At 33.4% G+C, this 24,002-nt stretch overlaps 1 protein-coding gene across 2 annotated transcripts in view; it reads left to right on the forward strand.

The window, feature by feature from the left end:
* Nucleotides 1–8,104: 8,104 nt before the first annotated feature.
* The window catches only part of MYH15 (Myosin heavy chain), a gene marked incomplete at its 3' end in the record, with an annotated part of 76,185 nt that continues 60,287 nt past the window's right edge, over nt 8,105–24,002 (forward strand). The window contains exons 1-13 of one of the 2 annotated variants that reach the window (XM_051217536.1): nt 8,105–8,826; nt 9,106–9,309; nt 11,121–11,264; nt 13,262–13,418; nt 13,731–13,758; nt 15,290–15,395; nt 17,048–17,140; nt 17,202–17,265; nt 17,860–17,958; nt 18,268–18,371; nt 20,069–20,326; nt 22,001–22,150; nt 23,612–23,782. In XM_051217536.1, coding sequence (XP_051064949.1) covers nt 9,127–9,309; nt 11,121–11,264; nt 13,262–13,418; nt 13,731–13,758; nt 15,290–15,395; nt 17,048–17,140; nt 17,202–17,265; nt 17,860–17,958; nt 18,268–18,371; nt 20,069–20,326; nt 22,001–22,150; nt 23,612–23,782 — 1,557 coding nt within the window. In that variant the 5' untranslated portion in view covers nt 8,105–8,826; nt 9,106–9,126. The remainder of the gene's footprint in view (nt 8,827–9,105; nt 9,310–11,120; nt 11,265–13,261; nt 13,419–13,730; nt 13,759–15,289; nt 15,396–17,047; nt 17,141–17,201; nt 17,266–17,859; nt 17,959–18,267; nt 18,372–20,068; nt 20,327–22,000; nt 22,151–23,611; nt 23,783–24,002) is intronic. The other variant, XM_051217537.1, reaches the window with a different exon arrangement.

The following is a 24,002-nucleotide window of genomic DNA, read 5'->3' on the forward strand; positions in this document are numbered from 1 at the left end:
GCATATTGCCAGTCATCTAGATGTCCCTGGCGATCGACTGGATAATTACGACATCAACATCTGACGGGAAACACGGGATACAGTGGACATCTGGGATGCAGCTGGACGATCTAGACTTCGCAGATGATCTGACCCTTTTATCGTAATCGCAACAACAAGTGCAGGAGAAAACGACCAGTGTAGCAGCAGCCTCAGCAGCAGTAGGTCCCAATATACACAAAGGGGAAAGCAAGATTCTCCGATGCAACACAGCATGCACCAATCCAGTCACAATTGACGGAGAAGATTTGGAACATGTAAAAACCTTTACATATTTGGGCAGCATCATTGATGAACGGGGTGGATCTGATGCAGATGTGAAGGCGCGGATCGGAAAAGCAAGAGCAGCATATTTGCAACTGAAGAACATCTGGAATTCAAAACAATTGTCAACCAACACCAAGGTCAGAGTTTTCAATACAAATGTCAAGACAGTTCTACTGTGTGGGGCGGAAACCTGGAGAACTACGAAAGCCATCATCCAGAAGATACAAGTGTTTATTAACAGCTGTCTACGTAAAATTATTCGAATCCGTTGGCCAGAAACTATCAGCAACAACTTACTATGGCAGAGAACAAACCAGATCCCAGCGGAGGAAGAAATTAAGAAGAAGCGCTGGAAGTGGATAGGACACATATTGAGGAAAGCACGCAACTGTGTCACAAAGAAAAGCTCTCACATGGGATCCTCAAGGCCAAGGGGGGGAGAAGAGGAAAACCAAAGACATGAGAAAAATGAACAAGAGTTGGATGGAATTAGAAAAGAAGGCCCATTAGAGAGTGGGTTGGAGAATGCTGGTCTGCGGCCTATGCTTCATTAGGAGTAATAGGCGTAAGTCATCTAGATGTTTCTAATTGTAAATTTTTGTAATTTATACAGCGAAAAGTCGTAAACTTTACACAAACTCACCTGAATGGATTATACAAATTAAATGACATAATGATCTGTTAAAACAAACAGATAACTTATTGAAATATCTAAATAGGCAAGAACAGGTAACCCCAGATATTCAAGCAAGCCGCCTGGTTATTAAATGACAATAACAACGGCTTATTTCTTATTCCATAGAATAGGCATGACAGAAAATCTTTAAAAAAAAATGTGTTTAGTTTAACAACTGTTCATGGATACACTTCTGTAACTAAATTGCTAGAAAATTTTTTTCGTAAAAAGACAAACAAACAAACATTTACCAATAGAACCATACACATGGACATACAACACACCCCTTACCTTTCATATTCGTCGAAAAAACTTTTTTTTCCTTTTTTATAAACAACTAACTTTACCTTATTTGAAAAGACCGCAAAAATGTAAAAAAGGGCAAACAGTCCCTGACTTTTAATGCCAACAGTAAGGTAAGAAAACTAAACATACTATAATATATAAGGAGAAATGTTCAAGTGATGTTTAAATAGAACAGGATATAAGTAAGAATGAATGAAAGTCGACTAACTTTCTCACTCAACTTTGCTCTTAACATATAACACTTAGTGTTGATTGATCTTTTTTTCAACAAAAATAGATGAATTTCATTTCTTTTTTCTTTCTTATCATGTAGAATGACACTAATAGTCAATTATTTTTGTTTAAAATAACTTGATGCTTGACCTTGAGAAAATAGAAATGCGACCGCACTTCCCGCTTTTTTATCATTATAGTTTCTTAATGTAATATATTAATCTGAGTGATTATTTCGTTGTTTACACCAAATATCATAATCTATTCAATGTTGAAATTCTGAAAGAATTAAGAATTTGATTAAATTCAAATGAGATGGATTTAATAGGATAAATAGTAAAGGAGTCGAAATGGTAATTGAATCTGTGACAATACACAAGACCAATAATAGTAAATATAGTTTAAAAAGTTAATAAGGAGTTCACTGAACATGAAAAATGAACATAATATCGAAACATAAGATTAAGAAGATATAAAATGGATAGAGACAGGTAGCTACCTCAGTACAATGGGAGTTGGTCGCGCAATTTCGTGGATTGGCTGATGTTAGACACTATCACCATTGGATACCGGCTGAGTGGTCCAGTAGGTTAGACGTTCGCGCACGAGACCGAAGGCCCTGGGTCCGAATCCCGCGAGCGGGATCGTGGATGCGCACTGCTGAGGAGCCCCACAATAGGACGAAACGGCCGTCCAGTGCTTCCAGGTTTCCAAAGGTGGTCTAACATCAATTGGTTCATGATCTCAATCAAAAACTTAATAATCTCCACAACCCCTATACTAGTAAAATGGACTTATTTGAATTAGAAGTATGATGTGTGCCACTTATATCGACATAAATGGTATGTAACGCGAGTCAGGAATATGATGTCTGACAATAGAAGATCGAGAAGTTGAAGATGGGAATAACGAGAACAATAAGCAATTGGTATAGAGATGCAGGAACAGTGAAATCTGAGACGATTGACTGATATTTTGCGAATGAAGTATTTACTGTATGGTTTTCAGATTTTAGTAAGGTGCTCTGTAATTTTGTGTTCAAATACATTCGATTATCCCCACTGGTGTTCTCGTTCACTATACAAGGACTGGAATTTAATCATGACATCTAAAACTCAGTAACTGTTAATTATAATTACTTTGTGGACTCTGATCAATTAACCATCATACTTACGCAAAACATTTGATAATTTAAGAGTCTAATGTCAAATCTTGATTCAGTCATTCATATCTAATGTACTCCTTCCTGAATCGGAATTGAGCATTGAACTATGTAACATATATCCTGGATACCTTATTTGATGTAGATTCATAGAATCATCGACCGATTTACTATCTTTAACCTAATGCCTTAATATTGGGCCTAGTCTAATAATCCAATTTCATTTCTATTTTAACCTTATCTATGGATCCAACGAAATATTTAGGAAGCCGCAAAATCATAAATATTCACTTATTATTTCTTGAACAAACTACCCTTTCTTTTAAATAGGTTTAACGTACGAACACGTATGTTTGTATATACGTGTAAAGAGAGAGAGAGAGAGAGGGAGAGAGAAGGAGAGAGTATATATGTGTGTGTGGCACTAAATTTAAGGGCATTTACATGTGTTCATAGACCTTTAAACTGTAGAAATTTCTTTTCAGGACATGAATGTATACAAATGGAGTCATCAAAAAAATCCCCATGATTACAATTACACACACACACATATATATATATATTTATATATATATAGATGGATGGATGTATACCAGTGTAATAATCTTAATTTCAGATAATATAAATCATTCTATTAATTTTCTCTTCTTTTTATATTAAACCAACTGAAATTCATTTTTGATAATATTTTCCGATAAAATCATTAATCATGAAAACAAAAAAAAACAAACATAAATAGCAACTAAAAAAGAGTACAGTTCATATTCTCATCATGGTTTTATATCAGATCTATGGCATGGGGGGGTATCATTGTCTATACAGTATACATATATTTATCGATTCAAATGATCACATTATATCTACGAAAGGATATGAAAATATCCGAACGAATGTCAGTCCAAAAACATCAATGGGAAGATTCAAGTAAAACAATATCAAGTGAAATGTCAGAGTAGTTGATGTGAGTAATAGTATGCAGGGTAATAAGATTAAAGATTGAGTATAGACAGTATGTTTCTAACAAAAAGAAATTAGGAATAAAAAAATATAATTTCAATAGTTTAGATGATGAGTCATTTGAAGCTAGACCACCATAGAAAACCTGGAAGCACTGGACGGCCGTTTCGTCCTATTGTGGGACTCCTCAGCAGTGTGCATCCACAACCCCGCCTCGCGGGATTCGAATTGTTGTAACATCAAGTAACTGCTATGATAGCTGATACTAGAAATCATTTCAAATTTCACAACATAAATAGGAACACCATACAATATATGTCGATAATTGGTGCAAAAATAGATAACTGGTGTTGACCGTTTGAACCTGTGAGTTACACTATACAAATAAGAATACGAGGACGATAAATGTAAATCTATTTGACAATCGAAATAGGTCAAAATGAATGACTTAAAACACAGATTTGGGACACGGAAGAAAAGTAATCTACTGCAGATGGTCTAAATGACAGCGAGTATTCCATATTTGAAGTGCTTAAGGTTGATTGCGTGAATGTAGGCTACCATGGATTTTAGATGTTTGTATATTTACGTAGAATGTTGACGTCTGAAAAACCACCAAATTCGACGTCAACAACATTAACTACATCCTTTGTCTTTATTTAGTGTAAAACTCAGGTTGGTTGCTGCTGTGTAACTTTTTCTGAAAAGCATCGAATGAACAAATTTGTTGGAGAGTCTATTGCAGCCGGGTAAGTAAATAATATGATTGAAAATGGTCATATACGATTCTATAGATTAATATCATCAGCAACATATTGTCCTCTTCAAAGTTAAAGAGATGACTGACAATCAGTGAGTTTGGAACTTTTATCGCCTTCCATCGGTGTTAATAGTACCTTCTGCATTGCAGTTAATAGAGTTTACTACTATTGCAGTCCCATTTGTCGTGCTTCTTGTTCGAGAAATATACCTGTCGACCTGACTGATGTGTCTAGGTGTATCACTATGAGCAGACGCTTGATTAGTTGGGTGGAGTTCAAAACAGCGTTGAATAAATTCTAGCAAGTAGGAGAAACATATTCTTAAGTATAGGAAATTGCTCATTAAGTGACACTAGGTTTAAGTATACATTTGTTGTTTTCAAGTGTACTTTCGGCCGAAAACGTAAACCACAAGGTTTAGGAATAATTAATAAACTTCGAGGACTGCAAATCTAAAGTGACATTTCAGGCCCAAGTTTCTGAATTGCTAGTCAATGTTCTGTATAGTTCTACAACTGGATTAGTACGTGATAAAGTTATGCCAGATGATACATAATCAGCCTTGTGGAAATTCATGGACGATCTGCCATCTATGAACCGGCTGATTGGCTTCAGAGCATGAGGAAAATTTGATGCCAGTACTAATCCAGTCATCATCTTTCAATCAACTGGTGGAATGTGTTAGAGAACCGACTAACCATGAAGTCAAGACAATGAAAGCAAAAATGTCTATAGGTAAGTATGTACTCTTATGTTTCCAGGCTGCGGTACTGGATTGTAAGTTTTCAGTTTCCTAAGACAATGAGGTGAACCAAGAGAAGTTTCTTCCAAAGTCGAACAGGGAACTTGAATCTGCTTTAGTAGCTACATTTAGTGCGCATTCTGTAAACAATATTCAGAAGTTTTGGGTATGGGTTTTACTTACAATACCAACAGCAAGAAGTGAGTATGCTGTTTGATAACTTTTACTTTGTAGGTATTCGTTGTTTCGGTTGGTGATAACTGATAACTTCGGTCTCAGTCGTCCTATTTTATTTACATGGATACAAATGGAAAGGAGAGTGTATGGGATCTGGATATTAGATCGGTTTACTGAAATAATGGGTGGCACGTTTAGGAAATAGATGTTCGTCATGGATTGTGAGTAGGCTGAAATCGCCGCAGTCCTAAACACCCATTGACAAGTCAACATAATCCTATGCGTCTTTCACGTTTGCCGTGGCTTTATAAAAAGGTAAGTGAATGCAGGTCAATAGCATTGTACTTAGTTAGGCCAGCAATAATAATTTAAGGGCCTATCTTTGACTCTTAGTTAAGGCGGAAACTGTTGGACGGTAATGCTTACAATGCAATTATTCTTTAGATATAATCAATATTTTAGAATCATCTCTCGTGGGTTGGGGCGGTATCTGAGTTGGTCATGACTGAACAGAGAGGATATGTGGGCTGCAGCTTTCAATAGCCATATACTAACACTGGAAAACATTAAGAATAACCGTGTTGTGTCAATGAACCACCAATCAAAAAGGGATTGCAATGAAGTAGAACCCTTAAGAACCATACACTGAATACTTCATTTGCAAATTTCCATCATTTGTCTTTCATATTCAGTATTATTCTTTCTCTTCACAGGTACTTTGTATTTCCTCTTGTATTTTCTTCAACTCGATCTTCCCAGCCTTCTGCTACCAGGCATTTCACTTTCGATTATTGATACATACTATTTATATTTGTCGACATCGGTAGCACACACTACATAATGACTTTTTGAGATTTATTCCACATAAACAATATTGATTAGTGTACGAATTTCTGGACAATTATATTGTGTCCATAGTTGTGTAAAGTTTATGTATTTTTACAAATAAGTAATCAGTAAATCATGAAAAGAAAAAAGTGGGAGAAAGACAATGTAAAAGAAAACGCATAACAAGAGAAAAATAAATAACGAGAAAAATTATTAATCTTATGTTACTTTGAAGTTTTAGAATAAATGGCCCCCAAATGCCTTGGTACGGTCGAGAGTGGGGAGGGTCCGCTCTTCTTCTCGAAACGCTCTCACGTGGTCACGCTTATATAGCCTCTACCAGGGGAGTCCTACTCACTGCCTTCTCCTGGTGGGGGTGTTGCTTACAAAATTGAGAGGACGAAAAGCGAATATCCGGCGCTTTAACCGGGTTGGTGGACACGGAGAGTCCATCTAGGGGTGTTGTAAAACCCTGATCACAAACCAATGGTGCACATGGGCTCCAGTATCCTGAGGGAACTAATGTTGTATGAACCAATTGTTAGTCACTGGCTACCATGGGACTGCATCTCCTTGTGATGCTCAACTGCCCTTGTGGGTTAGATCTTTAGGTCGAAGGCTCCGGATGTGACCCCCTAAGAAAACCACCTGCTGCGATTTGGGCACCCAGGCAGTATCACAGCCCTCACACAAATCTCATTTGATTTTTGTGGCGCATATGTATCTGGTGCCCTCTTGTACCAATATCTATGTGTTCAAATAAATAAATAAATAAATATTACAATAAATGATTTCATTTTCTTGTTTTCCTTACTTTTTATTGACGTCGTTATTTGATAAAGCCATGTAAAAAACGTTATTCTTTGTCTGATAACAATTACGTGATGGATGATTTAAGAACTTTACTAATTAATCACCAGGGCATTCATACATAGCCTAGGTGGATTGCCTTGATTGTATATTCTATTTACAAGTTAGTAGGAAATACACCCGATACTAAAAGTTACAAGATGTTCGACAGATTACAATAAGTATTGGTAGGAAGCCAAAGAAAATAAAACAAAAGAAAATAAACATCCTCAATAATAACTCTGTGCAATTAGAGTATAAAGAACTAAGTAGCTATAACTATATCTCATTTAATAGGAATAAGAATTAGTTAATCCTAAGATGTAGTATTACTATCGTATTTAATTCATAGTTCTTCTCTTTGGCTATTCATTACCATTTACATTCAAACTCCCGAAAATCTTGCAACCCTTTAATGCCGTCAATTTATTGATAAAAAACTACATTTATGTAAGGGTTGTTACTTTGTTTTAAATTGTATTTATCATAGCAACATTTGCAGTGTATTTCATGATCCATTTAAAACGAATTTTTAATGTTTATAGAAAGTTTCTCGTTTTTTGTTTTGAATTTCCATTCGTAAAATATATTGGTTACCTATATATATATATATATAACACTGGGCCGGCATCCATTGATGTTAATGTTCAACCTCAATCAATCCACGAAATTGTGCGACCATCTTCCATTGTAACGAAGTAGATACTTGTCTCTACCTGATACGCATTAGCTACACTGGTCACGGCTTCTCACTAGAACTCCGAGAAGTCTCTCACGAGCAGAATCGTGGATGCGCACTGCTGAGGAGTCCCACAATAGGACGAAATACTCATCCAAAGCCTCCAGGTTTTCAGTGGTGGTCTAAAATCAATCGGTTTATGATCTCAATCTCATATAGGTTATAGAAGATCAATTTTATTTGTTGTGAATTCATTTACAGTATGAAAGGAAAACAAGTCACTGTTGATAATAGCGTATCAATGAACTGAATTCTTTATCTATTTTTTCTTACTACTTATATACGGTTAATCAACCTTAATGAATGATAAAAATATCTAGCTAAACGTCTTGTTAGTCGAATAGAATAGGAAAGTCTTATTCGAATAGAATACCATAGATTTATTGTCTATAAGTAGTATACATTTTATTAATCAAGGAAGCTTAAATATCATTCGAGACCATAGATACAACACTATATTTAACCAATGTTCACATTGTTGTTATTGAATCAATATACACAATGCAAATTATGAGGTATTTACAAGAACCTTATGGTATGTAACAAAAAGGAAACACAACTCATATCCATATAATTTGTATAGTTGTTGTGCATGTATCCTAATGAATACATTTAACCTAACTAATTTATTACTGCTAGTTTCAATCAGCTACAAGGCTGATGGGAAAATAAGTGGGCGGTTAATTAATAACAAAAGTAAACCTTTATATACCACATATATCCTGCCTTTCGTTCTGCTTTTCCTTGAATTCACATATTAGCACCTATTATTTTGTTTAAATATATGGACCTTACCTAAAAATATATGAACTAGCTATATTTCCCTACTAAACATTATTGATTTATTATAAGGTGCATCTTATTTTTGATTGGTTGATTCAAATCAATAATAGTCTGTGCTGAATTCTAACCAATAGGATTTATGCTATAATTCCCATCTATATATATAATAATAATAATACAATTGCCTGAATTATACACTGACATATTATTGTCGTTTCATCATATTTATTCGTACTTTGTTAACAATAATAAACTACCGCTTTTTATTTTCGTCATATCTATATTATTCAAGAGGAAATTTATACATAATTCATTGAATATATACAAGTAAGTTTCATTGAATTCATTGAAATTATTCTAGGAATAGAATACTACTTATAAAGTATAAAGTAATATTTGTTTTAATAGATGAGATCATGAGTCAATTGAAGCTAAACTAGCATAGGAAACCTGTAAGCACTAAACGGCCGTTTCGTCCTATTGTGGGACTCCTCAACAATGCTCATACACGATTCATGATCTTATCTATTAAAATTTACTATCATAACCATAAAAGCTCTTCTGATAATACTCATTTATTTCACTATTTTCTATTCTATTTAATAGATAATATACAGTGATTAAATAATGGATCCATCAGATCCAGATTTCAAATATTTGGGTGTAGATCGAAAAGCTTTATTAAAAGAATTGGCTAATTTTGATAGCAAAAATGTGATATGGGTTGAAGATGAAAAAGAAGGTTATATATTAGCTGATATTAAAGATACAACTGGTGATACAATTACAGTAGCACTTAAAGATGGAAGCGTAAGTATAGAAAAAACATTTTTTATATATTTTATTCATACTAAGTATTTTAATTAACTACTTATTATATACACTGCATTATAAATGTTAGATCGATCGAAGCGTTTAAGTCACCTGATTGAGATACGCGCAAAACCGAAGTTTCCAAAACAACGATTTGTTTATAATAGCGGTCCTTTATTGAATAATAAACAAAATTTAGTTACAAACCTGAACTTGTGAGGTATCTGGGGCGTTTAAACGCGTCCTTCAAGTATGAAAATAAAAAAGGCTTCCTGTGACAGTAACATAAAGAATAATTATAACATACGATAGTACAAAGGACAGCTGATAGCTGTGTCTAAATTTGATAACAGTTTATGAGCAACCGAAACTCGAACCAAGAGCAAAACAATATGGAAACTGTTGCGTTTAAACAAATGCACAAAACTGTGGATAACCGTTACAGTAATTAAAGTACAGTGATTATAATGATAAATACAATGATAAGTACAATAAACGTTAAAGATATATGTGAACATTTCAGAATGTTGCAGTACAACTTGCGTTACAACATATGTGTAAAAATTGTTGGGAATACAACTGCTTAGTGAATGTAAATAAGTAGTATAAAACAATATACCAAAGAGTAGAAAGGGAACGAGTAGGAACAATGTAAGGCAAACTTAACAATAAATAAACTATACTTCTAGTAATAAGCTGGTGTTAATCGAATGTATGAGTATATGATGAGGTTAATCTGGTTAGTCAAACGAGTGAACTATCTCAATTTTACGAATACATATCAATAGTTTATTTGATCATGTACTCGTATAGCCATCATGTAATATTAAGATCAGTAGCATTGTTTATGATTTTTTCTCATCTATAGTTATAGCACTTTACTACTTATAATTATAAAGTAGTAAATAGTATCAACTAGAATTTCAACGGAGTTTTGTTAGCTTGACATTACTTAACTTGACATGGAAGAAGTTTGTAGTTTATCATTATCGATTAGTTAATCACATACTGTAGTTAAACATCAGTTAGTGGCATATTGATAGATGAATTATCATTAGCCGATAATTATTTATTGTTAGTATTATCAATGGCTTTATTCAGTGTTATATTTTTGGTACAATATAGAGTTCTCAGCACAAAACGGTTGCAGAATCAGATGAATTCCAATGGTCAAATAAGATCACAGGATAGACAGACATCATCCTCCATTGCGAAACATTTGATTGAGACGGGTCATAAGGTTGATATCAAATCAGCATTTGTTGTGTTGTACAAAAGCCTTTAAGGACGTATACTAAGGTTTATTGAAGCCTTGGCTATACGGAAATTGAAACCCCTTTATGCGTTCAAAAACAATTTGTCTTTACACTTAACCTACCCTGGCAATACTATTTATTATCCAGAGTGGTAATCACATTTGTTTTTTATGTACAAAGTATTTCAACAAGTTTCCATTTCTTATTTCTTGATCGATTCTGACGATAAATATTGAGTGGTCACCAATTAGATGTTAGCAGTTCAGGAATGTATATTTTTTTCGATGCATATTGTCAGCAACCACGATATCTCTTTTCGCTTTTTTTGCAACTGGTACAATAGAAGGTTGTAAACATTTCATAAATGCACCGTAATAGATTATGAGACCAACAGTCATAATGATCTATTAAAACAAACAAAAAAACAACTAACCTATTGAAATATCCAGATGATAAGAAGAGGTAACCCAGATATTAAAGCAAACTGCTTTCTTGCTGTTACTATGGTTAATAAATTATTTCATTACCGTTATTCATCTTTTATTTGAACAGGAAAAGAAAGTTAAAAAAGATGATGCACAACAAGTTAATCCACCGAAATTCTTTTTAATTGAAGATATGGCTAATTTGACACATTTGAATGATGCTTCTGTTTTGGAGAATTTACGTGCACGTTATTATAGACAATTGATCTATGTAAGTTTCATCTGATTGTTATTGGTTAATAATTTTTGTACTTTATAATTAGGTCATAGAAAATTCAAGCTTAACAATTAGTGTAATATATAAGCTTGAGTAACTTATTAGCTTATAGACTACTGGTATATATGTATATGATACTGTTTCCGTTATTATCGAAAGAAGTCATATATATGTATATATATTTGATATTCGTGAAGAGTTTCATCGTTGTTACCAGGGAAGTAAATTCCTATAAACGACTAGATTTTACGGAGTATATATTTCCTACATAATTTGTAAGGTGATTGTCACGAAAAAAGTGTTTCCATTTGATTTTGTCATAACTTGTTACCGCCAATTAGAGGGTAGTGACTTATCAATCGGATCCATGACGCGTAAATCCGTATGAGCAGCCTAGAGTCTTGATTGGTCCTGCTTTCCGCCTAGCCTAGCCAGTTAATTCCAGAACATCCATCCGAGCTTCTGCGATATGAATCATTATATTTCAAACACACTGATTTTATATACCAATCAAACAGAATACAACGTACCAATAAAATAGGAAACAAGATTTGTGCAATAATTAACCAGATGTGTCTATGAATGAGGGAGGTAGTAATCAATATACTGGGTATAATTCAAGAATGGTAAAACGTATAATAGTAGTTTATGGGTCAAAACAACTCTTATAATAAGAGGAGTATGAATATGAATAGTTTAGTTATTTAACAATTATACGATAAAAGTATACGTTTAGTATTGGTCCATAAATGGATCCCAAAGGTTACCATCATTATTCTTGTCCGGACATAACAGATTTCAACTACATCTTCACAAATAATATACTTTCAAATGTATGTAATTAAGTAATCCATATCCCAAATGCCCTGGTACAGCCGAGGGTGGGGAGAGTGCACTCTTCTTATAGAAATGCTGTCACATGGCCAGACGTATACAGCCACTGCCAGTCAAGTCCTACTCACTGCGCTCTTGTGGCAGGGGTTTGTCTACACAAATCAAGTGACTAGTATGGTGCATATGTATTCGATGCCCCTTTGTACCATTATCTATGCGTTCAAATAAGTAAATGTGTCATCTATATTGTTTTTGTTATAATATGTGTCCTATTAATGTATAACGTGATGATACCGCCAATTAGAGAACGGTAATTTATCAACCAGTCCAATCAGGCATAAAACCCATACGACCACTCTAGAGTTCTTATCGGTCCCGCTTCCTGCCTAGCCCAGTCAGTTTACTCCAGAACACCAATCTCAGCTTCTGCAATATCAATCATTTATTTCAAACATACTGGGTTTATATACCAACCGGACAGACCACATCGTACCATAAAATAGAAAATAACATTTGTACAAGAATTATCCAAATGTGACTGTGAATGTGTGAGATATTAATTGATAGACAGGGCATACCTCAAGAATGGTAAATCGTATAATAATAATTCATAGATCAATATAAAGCTTATGATAAAAGCGACACAAATATGATCAGTTTAATTACTTAACCATTATTGTAGTGAGCACGAACACCAGTGGGGAACAATCGAATGTATTAAGCACAAAATTACAGGACTTCTTAATAAAATCTAACAATCATTAAGTAAATGCTTAATTTGAAAAATGTCCACCAATTATCTCCAAAATGACTCAGACTTCATTGTTCTCGTATTTTCATACAAATTGCATCTTGTTTCCATTCTTTACTGTTCGATCCTCTTGTCTCTCTGCTGTCAGACTTTCTGTTCACAACTAACATCATATACTACTTATGTCAATATAAGTAGCACACACCACATTATACCATAAGAATATGTACGTATAGTATTAGTCTAGAAATAGTTTTCGACAGTTAGGATTCATTATTCTCATCAGGATATAACAATTTCAAGTGATTAAAAATCATTACAATAAAGTTATTGTCATCTTTTTTTCTTACATTTTACTAGTCAAAAATTATTTACTTAACTTTAACTATTTCATTTTTTGTTTTAGACTTATTCAGGATTATTTTGTGTAGCAGTTAATCCTTATAAACGTTTTCCAATTTATACGGAACAAGTTGCATTAAAATATAAAGGAAAAAGACGTGGTGAAATGCCACCACATATTTTTTCAATTTCTGATAATGCTTATCATAATATGTTACAAGGTTAGTTACAATTCATTTATTCTTTCTCTAGTTTATTCATCATTATAAATGTTAATCTTATCTAAATAAAAGTGTTTTCATATAATTTACATCATTTTGACAACTTATTCAAGTCTCAGAGTGAATATCAACTCTGAAATGCAGGTGCATTCAGCTGACGAGTCCCAAATAGGACGAAACGCGCGTCAAACTGGATTCCACTGCTAGCCACTATCCATCATTGCTTATTCAATGTTTGTTTGTTTTTGTTTTCTTTTGAAAGAAAAACAATCACTGTATTCTTATTGATTTATTTTAATTCATTTTTAACAGATCGTGAAAATCAATCCATTCTGATTACGTGAGTTTCTTGTTTTTAATATATTTGAACCTTACACGAAATTTATTTGTTATAACATATATATGTATGTCAACAGTTGAGATCATGAGTCAATTGAAGCTAGACCACCATGGAAAACCTGGAAGCACTGGATGGCCGTTAGGTCCTATTGTGGGACTTCTCAGTAGTGCGCATCCACGACCCCGCCTCGCTGGATTTGAATCCAGCACCTATCAGTCTCGCGCCAGGCGCTTAACTAACAAGCTTCAATCGACTCATGATCTCAACTGTTGAAATTACTACAATCTCCACAAAACCCATTCTGATATATGTATTTAAAATGAAATTTTGTTTTATTTCTTAATAACTTTACTGGATTAGTTGTGGAACTATAATGTTAGATAGTTAAAAGGAATTATAGTAGAATGTATGATTTTTCACTTAGTGATAATCAACGATAATATGTACATTTAATTCTGTAAGAAACAGGAGGCTTACACCCAATTCTGCCGTTAGAAATATCTATCGGTAGAATGTTCATCTTTAAAGGAGACTAGACAGAAAAGACACTAATTACTAATCACTAATAGATCATTTATAAGTATCTTAATCGTAGTGGTGGTTAGTTATGACCTGAATGACAGTAAATAAAGCTTAGTCAAATTTGTGAACAAAACTATCTATAAATATTGTTAGTTAAGCGAAGATAGATATAGATGAATTATAGATAAACTATATGTTCTCGAAGATAATGATAATTGTATTTGAGGATTTCGCATTTCCAAAAGACAAAACTTAAGTAATGTGAACCCACAACCCAACATATGATAGAACGTAGGACTTTCAAACATTGACGCTTGAACCACTTTCTACTCAAATCAGTATATTGCATAACACGATCCTCTATAACTTGGTGACTTCAAACTTGGAATGATTAATAAAAGTCAATCTAATCAATATAGCATATATAGTTGTGCAAGTGTACTGCAACGTGAACAATAATGGTTGATATCCAACTAAAAGAAAATGATCAAGTCAGTCTCTAAATTGAGAATCTAAACTATTTCAAGTCATAATTTCATAATTTTTTCAAAATAATAGAGCGAATTCATTTTGGCCAACAGTAATCTGATTATAAGTAATGATGGGTAGTGGCTAGCAGTGGAGTCCAGGACGCGCGTTTCGCTCTAGTTGGGACTCGTCAGCTGGATATACCTGCAGGTACACTGCTAGCCACTATCCATCTTTGCTTAAAAAGCTTATGACTTAAGGCTATATCGAGGCAATCCGCACTGGGTGCACATATGCTAACATGCCAACATGATCAACCGCAGTCCTAAATAACAGTGGGAAGATACGAGTAAAACAACAACAACAAGTGAACAGAAATCTGATTATTTTTACGTATTTACACGTACACACACATATACATCTAACATATAAATTTGGGAAAATTACCTATTACACTACAAAATAGTTATCATCAAATGCTTAAAATCAATTTCACACTTTCCATATACAAGATATATTTATCTTTTTCTTATTAAAACAGAGGTGAAAGTGGTGCCGGAAAAACAGAAAATACAAAGAAAGTTATTTCATATTTTGCTGTTGTTGCAGCAGCTTCAAAGAAAGAGGATGATGATGCTAGTAAAAAGGTTTGTATTTGATGATGAATAACAATAAACAAACATTATTTTATCATCTTATTATATGAAAATACTTAGTATTTCTTAAATACATAGAACTATATTTCTATGATTGCTATACTCTCTGAGATAGATGAGTTAATTTATGACAGATTGGTCATTATCATTCTGAACAATCTCATCAGTATCTATTGAGCTGTGAAGTAGAAACATTAAACATCTTTGTGATCCTTACAGCATTATGGGCGAGACTATAATTTATGGACAAACCAATTAGATTTATGATAACAGATCTTGGATTTCGGCGAGAAATTCACTCATCTATTTTGGCTAAATAGAGTTTTGGCATTTTAGTTGGTGTCAGTTTATGATGAAACCATTAAATCTAATCCCTATCCCTAACCATCAAATGTAAATCAAAATCCTTATCGTTTACACAGGTTTAAAACCCTCATTTAGCCCCAATCAGTAGGTGGACATTCTCAAAGCCACTTTAGCGTCTCTCAATTGTCGTTTTAGATTTAAATCACTCCAAGTAGCTTGAATCAAGAACAACCAGAAATGTTGACAATATAATCGAATATTCAAATCAAGTTTATATGTTTATATAGTTACAATCTACCTTGAAGTTAATGAATCTGATTAGTGAGATTAGGATTTTTCCAAACAAATTTACTAACCAGATAGGCGTATTATGAGCGTTATATAAAATTTTTTTATTTATTGTAAGGTCAACTTACATTGTCACTAGTTATTTATTAATCATCAGAAAGGGGGCTTTGTGTATATTGTAGTAATTTAATAGTTGAATTCATGAGTCAATTAAAGTTAGACCATCATAGAAGACCTGAAAGCACTAGACAGCCGTTTCGTTTTAGTATGAGACTCCTTAGCAATGCTCATTCGCGATTCCACACGTGGAACTCGAACCCAGGACCTTCGGTCTCGCACACGAACGCTTAACCTCTTGACTACTGAATTGAATCCATACACTAAATAATTCGTTTATTCATAATATTTAATTAGATGAACAAAAAGAATTTTAAACCCAATAAACTAACGATTAGCTGAGTGAAAATAGCATAATAGATGTTCACAGTAATAATGGTAATAGTAATAATAATAATAATAAATAACAATTTTGATCAAAATTATGAATTTACCAAGGAAATGATAAGTTAGTAACTGTCTCTTCCAAGTACTTGGAAAATTCCATAATTTATATTACTGACAGACCTTAGTTAAATAATTACTGATAATATTACGGAAGTACTGAATAGATATTTCTTCCTTGAAGTTGAAAATGTAAAGCACTAGTTAGTAACTTAATGGCTTAATGGTTAAGTGTTAGCCATGAGATCTGAATGTCTTAGGTTCAGCCCGCTATAGTAAAGTCGTGGATGAACAGTAGTAAGAAGTTCCTCAACTAAGACAAAATAGCTATCCAGTAATTTCTAGTTTTAAATCGTTACCTAACTAAGATCAGTTCTTGATGAAATTTAAGTCATCAATAACTCCTTACATTAATTCAAGAAATCATTTGAAAGTCAAGTAAGTTGATGCATAGCTTATTTCACTGTGAATATCTATTTATTATTTAACAATATTTCGTTCTTTATTCAAATCAAATTGAAATATTCTTTACTTTCTTTTTTAATTAGGGAACACTTGAAGATCAAATTGTTCAAGCTAATCCAGTTCTAGAAGCATATGGTAATGCAAAGACTACAAGAAATAATAATTCATCTAGATTTGTAAGTTATCATACATTTTCTAGATAAGGATAAATATTATTTTTCTTTCTTTTCAAATTAGGGAAAATTCATTCGTATTCACTTTGGTACAACTGGTAAAATCGCTGGAGCTGATATTGAACATTGTAAGTTGTGAATTTAACAACAAAAACAAAAAATATGATTTCAATAAGTGAGATCATGAGCCAATTGAAGCTAGACCACCGTGAAAAACCTGGAAGCACTGGACAGTCGTTTTGTCCTGGTATGGGACTTCTCAGCAGTGTGCATCCACGATCCCGCCTCTCGAGATTCGAACCCAGAAACTGCCAGTCTCGCGCACGAGCACTCAATCACTAGACCACTAAGCCGGCATCTAACGGTGTTAATGTTTAAATTCAACTAATCCACGAAATTGAGCGACACATCCACCACTGTCATCAATGAGTTACTATCTGAAAACTGACCCGGTTGAATTCCACTGGTCACTACTTCTCACTGGAACTCCAGGATATACATCTTGAAGCCAGTCACTAGGGGGCATATGTTAATTAATATCAGAAAAAGCATAACAATAGGACGAAATGAGCGTCCAGTTCTTCCAGGTTTTCTATGATGGTCTAGCTTCAATTGACTCGTGATCTTAATTATTGAAATTACTATAATATCCACAAAAACCCCTTGTGATATTAAAAAAAATAATTGTATAACTAATCAATCCTTTTTCTTTTTTCTAAAAGATTTGCTTGAGAAATCTCGTGTAGTTTCACAAATGAAAGGAGAACGTAATTATCATATTTTCTATCAATTATTATCAACTTATGGTTCAAAATATCACGGTAAGTTCTTCTTTCTCCTTTGGAATATGTCTGTGAGGTTTATTATTTTTATCATTGAACATATTAAGGAATAATAATTAAGTTATTGAATGATTTGTGACATGAACTTAGTTAGATAATCATCGGAAACTAGGAAGCATTGGACAGGTGTTTTGTTATCGTATGGTAGCTTTCATAGATGTCCATCCATGATTCCATCACATAGGATAGAGTTTAGGAACTTAAGATATTACAGATAAGGTTTAACTTTTAGACCACTGAGTTGATATCTAATAGTTAATTATGATCACTTTTATATTTGCTTTTTAGACAAATTATTAGTTCAAACTGATCCTGCTTTATACAGTTTCATTAATCAAGGAGAGTTAACTATTGATGGTGTAGATGATAGTGAAGAAATGAAATTGTGCGATGTAAGTTTAACTGAATAGTAATTGTTTGTCTATCAAGTTACTTACTCTTAGGTCGGAGTTTAAATGGTTAAAATGATATTTTATGGTTAGCCCTTTCTTAACAGAACTATTTTCTACTGAATGGGGCTGTTAACCCCAATCCTAACCCTCCTCCTTTATCCAGGCTTGAGATCAGGAATAATCCTAGATGGTCTGCAGGCGGAGTTTATATCAAGATGATTGTTTAATAAACTAAAGATTCCAATGACATAAATTGATTTGATCTAAAAACCATGGTGTAACAATAAATTGTTCTATAATTCGTTTCCGAATTCCGTATAAATAACTACGCTGTTCTTTTTCTCGTTTCGTTAACACAAATTTTAGGTAACAGAGTATACGGTACATTCAAACTATGCTATCATACCGAATTAGTCAAGTTTGTAATAGCAATCTGCAAGTTTTGATATGAAATCTAAGAAATACTTACAATTATCTATCGCGAAGTGAGTAATCTCTAGAAACAAATACCTTGAAAGAACAAAAATGTCTCGTTCTATAACAGATTATGAGTTCCAATCTGTTCATTAGCTAATCAATGGTATAAAGCCTCCAAGTCATTCTAAGATGATCATGTTCGATATTCAAGTATAATTTAACAAAACGTTTTTTAGATTAATATTCAAAGAGAAAAAACAACCTTTGGGACTATTAGGAAAGAATAGATTTCAAATGTTTCATGTATTCTAATGTGTTCAGTTTCCAGAGGAGTATCCACACCCTACTAAGCTTTATAATGTTTTAAAAAAATTCAGTCGGGGAGATATAGTCATACCTCCTAAACCAATAGACAAATGTACAGCCTGGCTGATGATCAATGTAGAAGTCAACTATACAGTTAGTTAACAGTTCGATTGGTGATTTCATGAAATTAAATTAGGATATTGAAATGGATTACATAGAATGTTTCTACGTTGTCATTTCAGTCAATTTCAATTATGCTTCTGTAAGATGGATAAGGAATGTTCTGTAAATATTGGCGTAAATGAGTCGATAGCCCATCGTTAATTACTTTCCATGGTTGTCTAATTCAGCTTTATATACATATGTTTCCTATGAGCTTGCTCAACCTGTTATACAAATGAGAAGATTAAAAAATGACTAGAAAGTTGTAATTGGGAAACCGAATTAATTTAATAGAGTAGTACAAACACATGGTGTGTCCAAACTCGTCCAGCGTATCATTCTGACTAAAATTTACTTTGATTATTTGAAAAATACATATATTCCTTTTTTAATCAGAGAGGGGTTTTGTGGATATCATAGTAATTTAATTGTTGAATTCATGAATCGATGTAAGCTAGAACACCATCGTAAACCTGGAAACACTGGACAGCCGTTTCGTTCTAGTATGGGACTCCTCAGCAGTGCGAATCCACGATCCCACCTCTCGAGATTCGAACCTAGGACTTATCAGTTTCACGCGCGAGCGCTCAATCACTAGACCACTGAGCCGGCATATAACGGTGTTATTGTCTAACTTTAACCAATCCATGAAACTGAGCGACACATGAACCATTGTCATCAGTGAGTTGCTGTCTGACAACTGACCGGGTTGAATTCCACTGGTCACCACTTCTTACTTGAACTCCAGGAAACAACTTTTGTTTTATCACATCCTTCAATTACTACTTACCATTGTCTTTTTTTGTTCTTAGGAAGCTTTTGACGTTCTTGGATTTAATGATGATGAAAAATTATCATTATTCAAATGTACTACATCAATTTGTAATATGGGTGAAATGAAATTTAAACAAAGACCAAGAGAAGAACAAGCTGAAGCTGATGGAACTGCTGAAGCAGAAAAAGTTGCATTTCTTTTAGGTGTTAATGCAAAAGATCTATTAACTTCATTTTTAAAACCAAAAGTTAAAGTTGGTACAGAATTTGTAACTAAAGGTCAAAATTTAAATCAAGTTAGTAAATTTTTATTGATGAACAGTAATCCATAATGAAATTATAATAACTAATTAACAATTCATTTGCTTGAATGGATCAGTCTCTTATTGGCATATGGGCATCCTGTGCGGATCGCTTTAATATAACTTTAATTCACAAGCATTATCAGCAAAAATGGATGGTAGCTAGTAGTGAAATCGAGGACTCACGTTACGTCTCATATGGGACTCATCAGCTGGATGTACCTGTATTCCAGAGTTGATGTTCACAAATGAATATTTACATTCACATTTTTTTCGTGAAAAGAAATTCATAATTCCAATTAATTGACGGTTTGAATTATTTTTTCTGGTTAGCACTTTTTAGCGAGTTAGTTTTCTACGGGATTTGGTCGCTAACACCATGCACAATCCTTCTCCTTTATCCTTGCTTGGGACCGGCTGTAGCACCACAGGGGCTCTAGGCGAAGTTAATTACTTAGCTGTGGTTATATATTATTGAGTCACGCTTAATATGTCTCACACCATATATTGATATTAATTTTCAACCTCTAAATAGTGCCTAAATCGTACTCTGGTTTGAATTGGTAATAAGTGTCTCATATTGTGTGGAATTATCCAGTTAGTTGGCAGTTTATTCCTTCAGTAAACTCCTAAAATTATTAAATGTTTGTATGGCTGCGGTTCTCTAAAGCGTTTTCAATGTTCAATAATTGTGGTGTTCCTAATGCTTCCATTCATTCTCCCGTTTTATTTGTGGATGAATGGTACACATTAGAGTGAGATTTTAACACCCGTTTGATTCCAAGAGGGTGAAGGTATTCGCAAGGTTCTTCTTGAACGTGTATAGCATTCTGTATGTAAGCTTTGGGGCTTGAAATGAAACTATTAATAAAAAGTACACTAGTATACAGTTAAACACCCTAAATGAGCAGTAAAATGACGGAAATTACTGCTTACCAAACGTTAAGCAAACATTGAAAACGTTGCGGATAACGTCATTCGCTTCTTCATGTCCATCTGATGATAGGTTTCGCCAAAAAGTGATACTATTGAAACTATTTCATAGATTTTGCTTTAAAACATGAATAGCAGCCCATATTGCTAATGAATCATCATCGTACCTGAGATTTCATCGATTTTGTAGTTTAACACTTCTTCATTTAGAACCTAGCTACCAATGGGGACACCAATAATGTTTAATTAAGTGGTTTAAAGAAATATACTCACTTTGACGAGAAATGTTAAGAGTGCATGGACCACTGGGGTAAAATCAGTTATATAATATTAGTTGATTAGAGATTGTTGACACGAAACCCTGTAACTAGTTAACGTTAAAACATAGTAAATACAATGTCTAGTTTCTCAGACTTGAGATCAAACTACAATTTGATCAATCAAATTATATTGCCACTAAGAACTAAACAAACATGACATCGGGCATTACTTAGTGACTAGTTAGTTTAGAAGCATAAAATGTTTATAAATGGTTACACCTAATTAATTGGATAAATCTTAGTTTACAATCGACTATATAGTTGCTAAAATCAATTTTTATTAGAATAATGGGTTTGGGGAACTGTTTCATCCAACTATGAGACTCCTCATTGGACTACCATTTTACAGTTTTATCATATTGTCTTTTAATAATAATAATAATGATAGTAACTTTTCAATTTATTTCAACAAAAGGTTACATATGCAGTCAGCGCTTTAGCTAAATCTCTGTATAATCGTATGTTTGGTTGGTTAGTAGCTCGTGTCAATAAAACTTTGGATACAAAAGTTAAACGTCAATTTTTCATTGGTGTACTGGATATTGCAGGTTTTGAGATTTTCACTGTAAGTTTTATTATTATTATTATTATTATTATTATTATTACTGTTTGTAAGTAATATAACTTGTAGTCTGTGTGCCCTGCTAGTGTATAACGTGATGATACCGCCAATTAGAGAACGGTAATTTATCAACCAGTCCAATCAGGCATAAAACCCATACGACCACTCTAGAGTTCTTATCGGTCCCGCTTCCTGCCTAGCCCAGTCAGTTTACTCCAGAACACCAATCTCAGCTTCTGCAATATCAATCATTTATTTCAAACATACTGGGTTTATATACCAATCAAACAGACCACAACGTACCAATATAATACGAAACAACATTTGTACAAGAATTATCCAAATGTGACTGTGAATGTGTGAGATATTAATTGATAGACAGGGCATACCTCAAGAATGGTAAATCGTATAATAATAATTCATAAGTCAAAATAAAACTCGTAATTAGAAGGAAATGAATATGAATAGTTTATTTACATAACAATTACACGATAAAAATATACTCATAGCATTGGTCCATAAATGGATCCCCAAAGTTACCATTCATTATGCTTATCGGGACATAACAGTAAGGAAGGTGACTCAATTGATTTACAGGTTCATTGAATTTTCGGAATTAATAACGATGACAATGTTTATTTGTTGATGAGTATTATAGAATTAACTCGAGCCTTGTCATTTTCCAAACAGTTCAACAACTGAGATGAAGGAGAATATTTATAGCCTTGATATTTTGATGGAGATTTTTCATTCACTGACCTTAACGGGTTCGTTTGTGTCCAATTATCAAGACTACAAAACCTTCAAAACGTCGAACAATTATTGGTTACACAAATTACAGTGACATATTTACTAATGAAATCTATGAGGTGTTTATGGTCGTAATAACAAGCTTTCTTCAAATCCATATTTCTTATCTGGTGTGGACTTATAACATTTTTAATCTTTTGTATTCTAGATGATACCCAACTTTATGAATCCAAGAACTTTGTTCTGATCATATATGTTACCCAAACTCTTGATTATTTATCTCTTACTTGATTGATATTATTTCAGGTTTAACACTAAATGTACTCTGAGTAAAAACCAATGTCACATTTATCTAGTCATTTAGTTGTAGTGCTAAAGGAATAGGCAAACATGATATTGGTCACTATTCAGTGATCACTCAGTTGTGAGTTTCCTAGCCATGTAGGAGAGCAGTTTTATCTGGAATAGAACAGTCATGAAGTTTGGGATTATGAAACTAAGTGAAACCCACAGAAGGCAATAACTCTTCAACATTGCCAATATATCTTGTTGAAGAGTCCCAACTAGTACGAAATGCAGATCCAGGATATCCATACTAACTACCTCTAACTACTAATTATGGTTGATATTATATTCATTGTTAGTTCATTTTTGTGACTTCATGATTTGATAAATTCTTTTCATCTTCGTATTAACCTTTTTTCATTATCCAAGGAAAATGGTTTTGAACAAATCTGTATTAATTACACGAATGAACGTCTACAACAATTCTTCAACCATCATATGTTTGTCTTAGAACAAGAAGAATATAAACGTGAAAAGATTCAATGGACATTTATTGATTTCGGTATGGATTTGCAAGCTTGCATAGATTTAATTGAAAAGGTAAGTTGTCAATTTTTTCAAACTATGAGTATTCTGATGCTGGAAGTTATTCACACGCAGAAATCGTAAAATAAAAATAGAAGGGTTTATTCGAAGTGCAGTACCGTCATAGAAACCAAAATAAATACTAATACTTCAGGTAAAACATGACTCATGAGATTTCAGGGCATAAACTACAACTTTTAAAGCGTAGATGAGAGAAATGTATTCTTCGAACAAC

Source organism: Schistosoma haematobium, chromosome 5 (assembly GCF_000699445.3).
Source record: "Schistosoma haematobium chromosome 5, whole genome shotgun sequence".
In the NCBI taxonomy this organism is placed as follows: Eukaryota; Metazoa; Platyhelminthes; class Trematoda; order Strigeidida; family Schistosomatidae; genus Schistosoma; species Schistosoma haematobium.